The 14020-nt window shown below is 28.8% G+C and overlaps 1 protein-coding gene across 14 annotated transcripts in view; it reads left to right on the top strand.

The window, feature by feature from the left end:
- The window catches only part of HUWE1 (HECT, UBA and WWE domain containing E3 ubiquitin protein ligase 1), a 294173-nt gene that overhangs the window by 161262 nt on the left and 118891 nt on the right, over nt 1–14020 (top strand). For 10 of the 14 annotated variants that reach the window (XM_087154722.1, XM_087154721.1, XM_087154728.1 and 7 more), the window contains 5 exons: nt 1688–1835; nt 2202–2325; nt 7528–7712; nt 8221–8311; nt 13314–13493. In XM_087154722.1, coding sequence (XP_087010848.1) covers nt 1688–1835; nt 2202–2325; nt 7528–7712; nt 8221–8311; nt 13314–13493 — 728 coding nt within the window. The remainder of the gene's footprint in view (nt 1–1687; nt 1836–2201; nt 2326–7527; nt 7713–8220; nt 8312–13313; nt 13494–14020) is intronic. The other 4 variants (XM_087154731.1, XM_087154730.1, XM_087154729.1 and 1 more) reach the window with 1 other exon arrangement.

The raw sequence follows: 14020 nt of genomic DNA, 5'->3' as shown, positions 1-14020 counted from the left end.
TAAACCCTGTACAACAGAAAAATTATTCTGCATCAACTCTTACTTTAAGAATCTGCTATGTCAAAATCCTTCTTTGCAGCTATTTTCAGTTATCTTGACAGTTAATAGCTGTGTTCTTAATTGACTTAGATGGCTCACGAAAGTTAATATGAAATATCATTGTATTCCCAAGATAGATTCATGTTTCAAAATTGTTAACTATTTTGAAAATCAGTGATCGAAGCTTACGAAAGTCAAATTATTGATTTTAATGCAAAACTTGCAGCAAAAGTCAAACTAACTATTTTAATATACATTTCTAATAACAGCAGTTTTAAAAATATTTGTATATAAGAAATTAGTTATGTGAATGTATGTTTAATGGTGTCTTGGGATATTCATCCACTTTTCGATGCACCTGGATAATCTTTTTTAAAATAAATTTCCGCACATGCGCTGTATAGAGCAACTACTTCAATTACTCTTATCTGGCGCAGTTTTTATTATTATTTTTTTAATTTTAAAGCAATAATTTTGTTATCAGTTTAAAATTGATTCAAATGCTTTGTTTAATTTTTTTTAAATATTTAAGCAATAGCAAAGTGGCACTAGACCTAGTATATATTTCGGACATTTACCAAAGGTCTAGTCATACTAGGTGTGGTTAAGTGCCATTGCCCGGTATATCCTACACTGATGTTTTTCTAAGATCAAGTGCCATTGCTCGGTATACCCTACACTGATGTTTTTTTAAGATTCTGTGCCACTGCCCGGTATACATTTGCCCGGTATACCCTACACTGATGTTTTTTTAAGGGCAAGTGCCACTGCCCGGTATACCCTACACTGATGTTTTTTTAAGGGCAAGTGCCACTGCCCGGTATACCCTACACTGATGTTTTTTTAAGGTCAAGTTCCACTGCCCGGTTTACATTTGCCCGGTATACCATACACTGATGTTTTTTTAAAGGTCAAGTGCCACTGCCCGGTATATCCTACACCGATGTTTTTTTAAAGTCAAGTGCCATTGCCCGGTATATATTTGCCCAATACTCCAAACACTGATGTTCGTTCTAATCTATCGTCAGTAAATATTAAAATATCGAATAAATGTAATTATATCCACGAATAAATTAATATCAAATGGGATGTAATAAATATTTCGGTCATTCACCAAAGCAATTAATTTGATTGTCAACATTCATCGGTGAATGTCAATAACCGCCGATTTCGGTCATTCACAGTAACATGCACATCATTTACATAATAACCTCATCAGGACGATTATTTCATACTTTGCCTAAATAGCATCCGGCATTTCAAAAAATAAATTTAATTGGTTTTGTTGGCAATGATCTCGTAAGGCGATAAAGAATCATGCATAGCACAGGTAAGGAGGATGTTAACCTTGAAGGAAAAGTGGATGAATACCCCAAGGAGCCATGTATTATAGCATAGCAGAAGGCAAAATTCACCTCAATATGATTTCTTTTTTCTACCAAGAACTAAGTGTGTATTTTTTTTAAACTTATAGTCTGTACAAGTTTGAAATATAAAATTTTCCTGTGAAATTGGAAAAGGAAAATGTTATTCTTTTAGAAATACAATGCAGGCACATACTGACTTTAGTGGATAGCTGATTCTTTCTTAAAAGTGTAGATTTTGCTTAATTTGATTTTTCATTTGAATAAGTGCATTTTCATTTTAGGTTATTGGGACCAAATACTGCTCAGGATTTACTGCAGCTAACATCAAATTTTAATTCACAACCATCGTCTAACACTCAGTCTAGAGTTGTTTTTGCTAATAGTGACTTTCGAATACTCGCTACGGAAGATGAAGTTTTTGAAATCCAAGTAAGTTCTTGTTAAAATCTGTAGAATATCTGTCAAAAAGTTTTCTAAATATGCAGTTAAATTAAAAATTACTTTTTTTAATTAAATGAATACTCTCAGGTCAGCCTTACTATTATAAAAGAAAAAAAGGAGTGTACCTAAAAACCAGTGATTTTAAACCAATGATTTTTAGTAACTACTAAATGATTAATTAAAGATAAATCCTTTAAAACAGGAATCTTTTATAGTTATTAAAAATCATTAAAAACTTTTCCATTCAAAACAATGAAAAAAGTTTGCATTTAAAGAAATTTAACAAAATTTATTGTATAGAAATTAATTTTTTGCAACTTCAAAGTTTTGTTCAATAATAAACTTCTATTATAGGACCAAAGTAGTACTGTATCTGGTGACCATTCTGGTACTCTTTCTGCGATCCCTTCGACACTGAATCGCTGGGCTGAAGAATCCAGAGTTCTTGATGGGGATAGTATTCATGATTGTATAGCAGGTCTGTTTATTTTATTAAACCTTAATTACACAATCCCTTGTGGATCTGCAATTTCCCCCTTTTTAGGTTTATTTTTTGAGCCTGTTTTTTTTTTAAAATAAAATTTTTATGTTAGTTTTTAATTTACTTTCAAGGATGAAAATTTGAATTTCTTTATTCCTCTCTGTTAGAATTGCAAGAAAGACTTATCTTAAAATACCATGGAATCATTCCTAATGGAGTTCATCAAAAAGTGATTATTTAGATGTGTTTTTCAACATTTGAGGGACGTAATAATATTGCAGTGAAACATTAGAATTTTAAAAAGAAGCAATAAGTGCTGAAATAACAATCTACAAATTTACATTAATTCAAGAAGAAATCGTCACTAATAGAGTGCGCCAGAAAAGGCTTATTCAAACGTACAGTATGTAATAACAGTTTAAAAAAATAAAATTAAAAATAGTGTTGTCACATTAGGAAAAGTTTTTTTCCAAATGAATCACCTACTTGTAATTTAAAAATAAAATTAAAATATTAATAATTTAACAGACTTTATTTTAATGAAATAGAAAAGCAATTAATACTTTAAATAAATGTGAAATTTAACAATGAAGAATATAATTTATAAGCGTATATTAAATATTTACAGGGTTCCCGCGGTCTTGAAAAAACCTTGAAAAGTGCTTGAATTTCATTTTGATTTTCAAGGGCCCCTAGAAGTACTTGAAAATGATATTAAATCCTTGAAAAATTCGAAATGACCTTGAAAATTATCGAAAACTCAGGGAAACAGCCCTATTTCCAGTATTTCTATGTTTAACTTTTTGACGCGCTTAAGTGTGAGAGAATGACTTCCCCGTCTTTCAGATGATGACACGTACTGTTTGATTTTAGGATTTTATGTATGTTTGGTTGATTTTAGGAATTTTAAATATTGGGAACTACGCCAGTCGATTTTAATATCGATCTTCGTATTAAACTTATTTAAAAATTATGTGTTGCAGGGATTAAAGACTTCCGCGAAAAAGCGGAAATTCGCTTCCCCCCCCCCCCAATTTTGAAAATTTCCGACCATGTTCCGAAAACTAAAATTTTTGGGAAGTCCTATTGGAGAAACCCAAGCCGCCCGAACGATAGTCAGATTACCGCGACTTCTGCTATAGAGTGGAAAGGAGTCTAAGCGTTTATATTTGAATTTTTTTTTTTGGCTGATTTTTGGAATTTTAAATATTAGGAACTGCACCGGAATTTGCTAAAATCGCGATTTTTAATCAACCGATTTTAATATCAATCATCGATTTTTGTATTTAACTGATTTAAAACTTACGTGTTGCAATTTTTTTACGCGATTTAAAAATCGTACTAGCAATTCCTATTCACTCATTTCAAAATCCAACGTCGCGATTCGTATTCACACATTTTTAAATCCAATTTTGCGATTCGTTATCACGCAGTTGTAATATCAGATATCGTTTTTCGTATTTGTACGCTATTTAAAAATTACTCACTGCAATTCGTATTCACGTGATCTAAAAATTATGCATCGTGATTCTTATTTACGCGATTTAAAAATTCAATATCGCAATTTGTATTTTCATGTTTTTAAAATCCAACAGCCTGATTCATATTAATGGGATTTTAAAATCCAAAATCGCGATTCATATTCACGTGATTTTAAAATCCAAAAACGCGATTCATATTCACGTGATTTTAAAATCCAATATCGTGAATTGTATTTTCATGTTTTTAAAATCCAAAATCGCGATTCATATTCACCTGATTTTAAAATCCAATATCGTGATTCATATTCACGCGATTTTAAAATCCAATATCAAGATTCATATTCACACGATTTTAAAACCCAATATCGCGATTCTTGAAAGAAGTAGAAGTAAGCTTTCTCTTGAATTAGTTACTGTAAAGATGTGATATATTTTTCATTAGTAAGTAATTTAATAGTCGCACCTTCCTATAATTGCTTAATTTTCTTTAATATATTAGTGGTCAAAATTTTAAAATTATATTTAAGAAAAATTTAAAGTTAACTGTCTAAATGCTTCTGCCACTTTAAATATTGAATAAAAATCTCCCAGCATAGTTAAAAGTTAAGTTGCTTTTATAAATCTCAGTATCATATAGAGCACTCCCCCCCCCTCCTCCCAGTGACCTGCGTTGTAAAAGTTCAACTTTTTATTATTTTTGTCCACTTTAATGCCTTGTGTTGCAATTTGTTTTCGCGTGATTCAAAAATCGTACTCGCAATTCCCATTAAAGCAATCTATAAATCTAATATCGCGATTTGTACTTAAGCGTTTTTTTAGCGCAATTAGTTTCCGCGAGTTTAAAATCTAATGTCGCTATTCGTATTCACGCATTTTGCGATATCAAACATCGATGTTGTAATATCTAACATCGGTTTTCGTATTTATACTCGATTTGAAAACTACTCGTCGCAATTCATATTCACGTGACCATGTCGAATGCGTATGATCGATGCTACTGACAAAAAAGTTAATTCAAGTATGAGTAGTTAATTAAAAAAGTCAAAGTGACCAAAATTGTTACTAAGAATCTATCAGAAGGTATTGAGGTGAAAGTTGGCAACTGTTTCATATTAAAATGGTTGACTGGTAATAAATTTAAAATGATAATCAAGCCGCAACATCCAATAATTGATTAATTTTCTTAATTGGAAAAGTGGTCGAAATTTCAAAATTATATTTTAGAACAATTTAAATTTCACTGTCTAAATGCTTCTGCCACTTTAAATATTAAATAAAAGTCTCCCGGTTTTTAAATATCTAATTGATATCACAGTATTATATAGAACATTCCCAGAACATTCCCCCCTACCCCGTCTTCTGCCCGAATCTTTGCTTATTCAGAGGTTGTATACCTAGCTTAAAATAAGCCTTAATGCAAAATTCAAACCTGACGTTTTTACGTATCATGAATTTTATTCTCGACTTGATGCCAATCACCCTTGTTTTTTTTTTATACTTAGATCACTTTCCGAAATCAAGAGAGAGCAATGGAAGTCTTATTTTTCAGTACTGCTATTACCGTCTAACATTTATCGTCAAAACATTTTAGTTTAAAATGTTAAATTTTAGTCTATCTTTAACTAAAATTTAAGTCCTTGAGAATTTTATAATAAGTCTTAAAAAGTCCTTGAAAAGTACTTGAATTTTATTTTTATAGTAGAACATGAACCCTGTATTTATAAGTGTGGAAAATAAATACTTTCATATATATTGCTCAATGAATAATAAAATAGTTAAAATAAGAACAGACAAAGTATTTAAATATGAAGGGAAAAAAGATATTTGGATATTATGAATATATTAATGACGATATAAAATTTAAAATCTTACACAATGTTAATAAAGATTTAAATTATTCAGAAATAAATGTCATAAATATAACTTCTTATAAATAACATTAAATATCTATCCAACATTCTGTATTATTATGTGTTATCTTTAGAATTCAGTTCTAGTTTTAAAAATTAAGAGGAATTCTTTCTATTTCTCTGTTTTTATTTAACTTTATAAAATAATTTTTTTTATCGCTGTTAGTTATTTTTTTATTTATCTTAAATATTTCTTATGGATAACTGTTATAGGTTTTTCCTTTTATCCCATACCAGTAATATAGCTAAGTTTTGATTAATTTTCAATGATTAAAAAAAAAATAGTTTGCTATATGGTCAGTTTGTTTGGTTGGTCAATTCATTATTCAGCAAAATCACTATTCGTTACATCACTTTTTTACCTACTTCAAAGCACATTTTTTTTGCTCCTAAATGGTTAGTCTGCTGTATGTAATTCTTTAATAACCAATTTAATAATTTTAATAGTAATTAGTTGTGACAAATAAACCAAAAGATTCTCAAATGAATTGTCAAAATTTAAAAAGCAATATACATTTCTAGTAACTTTATTTTAGCTTTATTAGTAACACTAAGCAACAGAAATATGCACAAATATTTAATAGACTTTGTGCTTACATATAAAATTTGTTTTTAATATGAGACAATATATAAAATTTGTTTTTAATATGAGACAATACTAGGCACAGGGAACCAAAGTGACATTTTGCACATTTAAATTAAATTGTATAATATTTATGGCATGATAAATGTGAAAGTGAAAGAATTTAAAAAAGGAACTAAATGTTTTAAAGAAAAATAAATAGAAAAAAAAGTGAAGGACACAATTATCAAACTTTCTGATGAATAACCTATATATCATAAAATATTGAATAAAGCCCTGGTTCCTAAATTCTGACAGAAAATGTGCATATTTGTGAGAGGACAGATAAATGGTACCTATTTGTAAAATACCAATTACATAAAATAACAAAATAAATTTATTTGATATTATATATGTCAAAATACTAATGATTGTATTTATAGTAAGTATAAACAATGTATGATACCAAATAATTTAATTAAATTTATTTTAGAAGTATAATTGTAATTGTTATCTTTGTTTCATAAAAAATGTCTACATGATCCCAACATGTGTAATCAATGAACTATAAACAAATAGAATCGAACCATCAAAAGAAAAATAGGAATCATAATCAAAAATGTCCAAATACTCTTTGAGATGTTGGCTTCTTGGTTTGCATTGTTTACGTCCTCTACCGGGAATGAAACAAACCATCTTGCTTTCCCAAAAACAAAAACAACACTATTCACCAGCTGTCTTTACTTCCCCTTCTCACCATGTCTCTCCTTTTCACTTTGTCTTTACTTTTCATTGGGGAAATAACGTTTCAACTTTACAGTGACAAAGTTGTGAGAAAAAATACCTTAGGAAAAAGTGTAGTGGAAGGAGGCATTTATATAGTATTAATTGATTATCGCAATTTGTCAGAAATTGCAGGGGGTGCTTCTTTGATCTAATATGGTATGGTCAATCCAAATGGGTTTTTACTCATATAAAATTTCTTCATGAATAGTGTTTAATTTGCAGTAATTTTCAGGTTTGTCTGTTGTATGATAGATAGCTGTAAAAAAGTAGTAAACACTTTGTTATTCTAATGACTTTATTTAAAATTGCTTTTCACCATGATGAAGAAAGACTTGGTAAAGAAAATAACTTTTTAATGTTTAGATATCACAAATCAATTTGAATTTTGCGCATTGTATGTTTTAATCTAATAAAATATCTGTTATTACATTAAATTGATTCATATATTTTTACTCAATAGGACTAAAGCCAACTATAATAAAATGCCTAGAAACATATAGAGATGATGAAATGGTAGAAAGGAAAGAAAAGCGTAGAAAACTTCATAATAAAAATAGTGATAAAAGCAGTGATGTTATTGTTCTTAGTGATACCGAAACCTTAGATGGAATGGGTAGTACTGATGGCAGAACTTCATCTATGGAAGTAAATATTTTAAGATCTTTGTATTTGATTGCTAATATTTGTTACATTTTAATAAATTATTGCCAGTACTGTGAATCTTTTTAAAATTAATTATGAATTGTTTTATAAATTCAGTATGAAATTGCCAATTAGATTTCTTTTTTTTTGTCAACATTTCTTCCGTGCTTTAGTGAATTAATTAATCGACACTAGAGTTTTAATGTAGATATACTTATAAATTATTATTATTATTTTTTTTTTTTTGCTTTCAATTCTAAATCTTTGACTTAGTTTTAGCCCTAAATTTATACACATTGTGGTATGAAAAGCATTAAAATTAAAAAGCAATTCTTTATCCAAACAGTCATAACGTTTTTTTTTACATGTAAATTTTAAAAGTTGAGTGTTATTATATAAACTACACCTATTTTATGTTTTTTTAATGTAGATCTTGGAATGAAAAATGTTCTGCATAGTTTATGTAATTTTAGATTTATACCATTTTTTAAGTATTGTTACAAATTTTCAGGTTGCTGAACCTGCTAGTCAATTTGAAAGCAATATTTCTGCAGCTCGCAATATTCCTCCAGTCAATTTATCTCAAGATATGCCAGCTCAAGGTACTTAAATAGAATTCAATTTTGAAATATTTGATTTTAACTAAAAAAGAAAATTTTGCTTTAATGAAAACAGTTATGATTTTTTTTAATGATACTTCTTACATTTTACAATTGGTTGAATTTTATAAATATAATTATAATTGAAATATTAAGTTAAGTCACAACTGCACATTTGAAACTAAATTAGAAATAGTATTGTGATGCATAACTGCATTAAAAATAGTTATGTAGTAATGCATAATAAATACAATGCAAAAAATTATTCAAAATGGAAATGTATCATTAATCACATATGAAAAACAGCTTAAAATAAACAAATATCTCAAAATTAATTTCAGATCTTTTTAATTAAACTATTAAAATGATTAAGTAAAATGTGATGCCTTATACCTCAATAATAGGTTTACAAAAATCTATAAAAAGAAACTAAATATTCTCACATTTCAATGCTTTATAAATTTTCTAAATCAATATTCTTTCTCTTAAAAATATTATTTAATTTAAATCAATGATTTTTTTAGAAAAAAAATCTGTTTATTTAAATCAATAAATGTTGAAGAAAAAATATTTTTTCTTTTTTATATTGTGTGCATGCATTAATTTATATCAGGACTCAAAAGTAAAGGTGGTTTAATAGTTAAAGACCACCTTAAAATAATTATCAATGCTTCCCTAGACAATTGATGTAAATAAATGGTAAGCTATTTTTATTTTAAATTTCATGTTACAATTATTTTTACAGTTTCTAATTTTGTCACTAAATAGCATTTTATTATAATTGTGACGTTAAATATTTTCTTTATGGTAATTTTTTTATTTAAATCCACTTAACTTTTTTTAAAAAAAGAAGTCAATAGACTTTTGAATGGGCCAGTGAACTTACATACAACTATTGATTTTTTTTAATTACTGGTTCTTCAGACCTGTAAATTTAATTTTTTTCCCTTCCTATTTCAATTGTCCATTGTTTGCTTTTGATTTTTGGAAAATAACAACAGTTGTGTTTTTTTACTGCTTAAAATTTTCTGGTATTTTCTTTTTATAATTGTTCTATTTTTTCGTATATTTATCGCTCAAGGAATTTTGAATTGAAATTTTTAATTTTCTATTCATTAGCCTTATAGCTTTAGGTAAACAAACCCTGGAACCCTACCATGAGCTCCATGGAATGAAATTCCATCTGGGAATGACGTTACGTTCCAACGGGAATTATTTTTCCCCACCACAAGCACCTTGGAAAGAGTTTCTTGGCTGGAATTGGAACCGGTTTCATTCCAGCCAGTCTCCGGCACCTGGAATCGTCGTTCCAAGGAGGGAATGATGAATTTTTAAGGACTAAATACGATATTTCGTCGATGAATGTCTTAATTTTTTTCTATTTCATAAGAGAAGATAACAAAATTTCTAAAAGATAAACTTGCCCGAGCCATTTTCAAGACGATAATTAAAAGAGAAATGTTTTGTTTCATTAGTATGTGTGAACGAAAAGATACTTTCAGAGTTAACTAAGAAATTACGGCAAACTAAAAATAATTATGCTCTCATATGATAATTGTTACTATTTCTATGTTATTATTACGGGATATATTACTTGGCCAATACCTTTTTTCGAAGTTCCAATCATTTCTTTTTTTAATTTTCTTTCGTTGAACTTTTAGTTCAACAATATTTAACTTCCTTTCGAACGATACTTCTTTATATTATACACCAATGACAGCACATTTAAAAGAATTTGTTTCAGGCATGATGTATTATAAAGTAAACAATTTATTTATAATAAGAAATACAAAAAAGAATAAAAACGTTTCCGAAAATATTTATGAAATTTGTATTTATTTCTTCTTTTACTCATTTTAAAAATTTTTATTCTCATTCTTCCATTAAAATATACTATAAAAGCTGCTATACTATAAAAGCTGCGGAAGTAGTTCCCTGAACTATAATTTTTAAGTATTTCATACGCAAAATGATTTTACAAATCACGAAAAAAATTTTATGCAGTTCTATAAATTAATTTCTTGGGAACATATTTATTTAACTATCAGTAAAAACAGTCAATTTTATAATGTAACAAATAAACCAAAGTAGTAAGCGAAGCAGTAACTTCAGTCATTCATACTGTTACAAATTTAATTGAAAACTAATGAACTTTTCGGAAATTAAATTAATTTCAAAGAGATCAAGGTAAACGTTAATTTTTTTATCTGATAAAATTTTAATTCTTTCTGGCAATTTGTTTTGATAAAAACTAGTATAATTAGTAATCTATCTACATGCAGTTCTCAGGCACGAAATTTTAAATCTTAATTCATTAAAATATGATCATTATTTTAAGAGTTGTACTTTTTAAAAAATATTTAAAATAAATAATGAAACGTTTTAACGGATATATCAGAAATATTTATTATGAAAAAATTATTTTATTTTATGAATTATGCATGATAAATATGACAGTTTTTAATTAATAAAACTATATGTATAATAAATTAAAGAATATTTCAAAGTATTCGCAGTTCATGTTTTTTTAGTCTAATGAAAACAAAAAACATTATAAAAAGAAAACAATAAGTAGTCAAAAATATTATCTAAATAGTAGAAGCTCGTTTCGTTTTACTCATGCTGATGTTGCCAAACTCAGAAAGAAAATCTAAAGTAAATTGTGTGATTGGTTAAATTTTAGCCACGCCCTGAGAGCGAGTTATCGTGGAATGTCTGATTCCAAGGGAGTGTTCATGGTGCGGTATTGAACATTCATGGAACCAAACTTTCCCAGTTTCACTTTCCAGCCGGGAATCTTCATTCCATTCCCGGTAGTTCATGGTAGGGCCCCTGGCCTTTCTCAGAATTCTGTGCTTTCCTGTTTCAAGATATTTCCAATAAGTTAGTGTATCCATATTAGTCTTTTTTGGCTACACAGTTGGACACTGCATAACCAGTCAAAGCTCTTGTATCATTTAACTATTCAACTCTACTCAATAACTAAAAAACGTCACATAAATGTATGTCTTAGACCATTGACCCTTTTTGGCCATGGAAAAGACATCCTGATTGGTTGCTCTAGATATATATATATATATGCAGTGTAAAGTCGCGTATCCGGAATCGGTGGGACTTCCAGAAGTCCGTATAATAGATTTTTCCGTATAATAGACCCCCAAGGTAAACAAAGCTTAAAATGATTTAATAAACGATCTGAATCTAAGAAGCAAGAAATAAACATTATTTTTAAGGGGAATAATGTTTTAGCATTAGAATATCTAATCAATCAAATATAAAATATTAGAAAAAAAATATTATTGCTGAAAATATGGAAAACGAAAAAAATTTAACAGTTATGAAAATATTAATCTGCCATTTTGAACTAGAACGATTCAAGCAGGAAGGGGAAATTCATGTCATTCTGGAACAAAGCTTAAAATGATCTAAATCTAAGAAGCAAAAAATAAATAAACATTATTTTTAAGGGGAATAATTTTTTAGTATTAGAATATCTAATCAATAAAATATGAAATATTAGAAGAAAAATATTATTGCTTAAAATATAGAGAACAAAAAAAAATTGACATATGAAAATAATAATCCACCATTTTTAACTAGAATGATTCAAGTAAGAAAGGGAAATTCCCGTCATTCATTAAGGTGGGTAGGTGGAGGAGAAAAATTCATTTCCTCCTTATTTGTGAAAGAAAATAATTGTAAAGAGGAGATCATTTAATTCGAGGGTGGGGAAGTAACAAATTATTGTTTTCTCTCCAATCATTGGCTATCAATCAAGCATAAAGGCGGAGCACGCTGATCGTGTTCTCTTTATTTTTTCTTCTATGACTGAAAGAATCTGCTAAAGAAAGAATGCTAACCCCTTTTCCCCCGCCTCCTAAATAATACATGGTATGGGAAAGAACGAATGTTTTGTTTCTCAAGGACGTGTATCCTTTTAGACCTATTCAAATTTTCCATTTTGACGCCCCCTCCACCTTAACACTTGCCCCGTCTACCCTTTTCCCCAGTATTTCTTCTTTCATTAAAAAGGTTCCAAGAAATGCCTCATTTACTAGCCACCTGCTTGGGAAAGGAGGGGGGGGGAGGGGACTCAGTTGTGGTCTTTTGAAAACAAATCTCCCTCTTTTTCCTACATTCCAAGGGAGGAGCGTCACTAACGGTCACTCAATGGTCTTGGTAGATCTTCACTTCCCCTTTCTGGTGATTGATGGGTTGGATGCATTAATCAGAGGTTCAGTGCAAGTTAGAAAAAGAGAAAATGTGTCAAAAGACTTTTTTTTTTTTTTTAGGAAAGGGGAATATGGAGAGATGTTTGTTTATTTTGATTGTTAAAAAGTGTCCGGGAAATCGACCCTTCCGGGAAAGGGACGTCCGGATATGGGACGTTACACTGTATATATATATATCCACACAAACACACACATAGCATAGTGTTGAAAATCATTTTGGGTGGGTGACTTTTTGTTCTCTGAATATTTAAATTTTCTGTTGACCATTTGAATTAATAATTAGATTATTTTAGGATTTTAAATGCTAAGTTGAGCTTCAATAAACAATTCTTTGTTTTAAACTTTTATAATCAAATAGGTGTGTAAATTTCAGATGTATCTTTAAATTGTTCTTTTTGCAGTGTATTTGCTATGCACTCGAGTAAACTAATGTTAATGAGGCAGTTATTAAGATAAAAACTCTTACTACCCAGTTTTATGTCTATTATGCCGAATTTATTTGATGGGTTCATTCATTTTTAGAGTATCAGAGTTAAATCAAATTCTTTAGCATTAGCTCAATAGTCTAATCTTGTGACTTGGTGTGTCAATGTAATCATTATTCTTGTTTTAGGAATTTCAGGATTCTTCATGTGTAGCCTTAATGTCTTTAGTTGACTTAAAATATAGTTTGTTTTATCGCGGAATGTCTAAATGCTTTTCATGCATTATAATTTTTTTTCCATATTTGGGTACCACCCATGTCTTAAACAATAAAAACATAATATTTACAGACTTAAATTCTTTGAGTACTGAAAGGCTTGCTGCTTCAATTGTGGAGCAAGTGTTAGGACCTGCTTTAGCTATTACATCTAATGCTGGATCTCTACTACCTTCGCGAAGGGCAACCACACCTTCAGACACTAGACCATCTTCAATACTCAATAATTTCATGTCTTCACACATACCAGAAGGTATTGTTAATCCCTCAGAATAAAAAAATGATATAAAATCCCTTTTCTCTGCTTATCTTAGTAAGCTAACATATATTCTAGCATATTTATTTAATATAAATTTTAAGAAGCAAACTTAGTTTTTAATTTAAATTATTTTTTGAAATTTTATTGTAGATGCATTAAACTATTGCTCTAAATTATGCTCCACAGCTTGCTATTTTTATTTTAACATTTTAATGCATATAGCTTTGTTTTTCTTATCATAAAAAATATTTGATAATACGATGCATGTTTATTTTAATTTGTTGATATAAAAATTTATGCTAGTTATAGATAACAAGTTTTTAGACCTTTTTCTGCTTGTATTTGAATCTAAATTGCACTGATTATAAAGTTGTGAATAATGTTATCATATTTGTTTTTATTTAGCTAAAATTAGATGCGTAATATATCATTAGCTTGCATTGTTTTATCCTCACATTGTTTTAAGTACATTAATGTACTGCTTTATTTTCTATTTTAATATTAGTTAACGAGTGTCTATT

The sequence above is a fragment of the Parasteatoda tepidariorum genome, chromosome 11 (genome assembly GCF_982258835.1).
Source record: "Parasteatoda tepidariorum strain Cologne lab strain chromosome 11, Ptep-v5.0, whole genome shotgun sequence".
Taxonomy (NCBI): Eukaryota; Metazoa; Arthropoda; class Arachnida; order Araneae; family Theridiidae; genus Parasteatoda; species Parasteatoda tepidariorum.
This window is presented reverse-complemented; position numbering and strand designations above follow the sequence as displayed.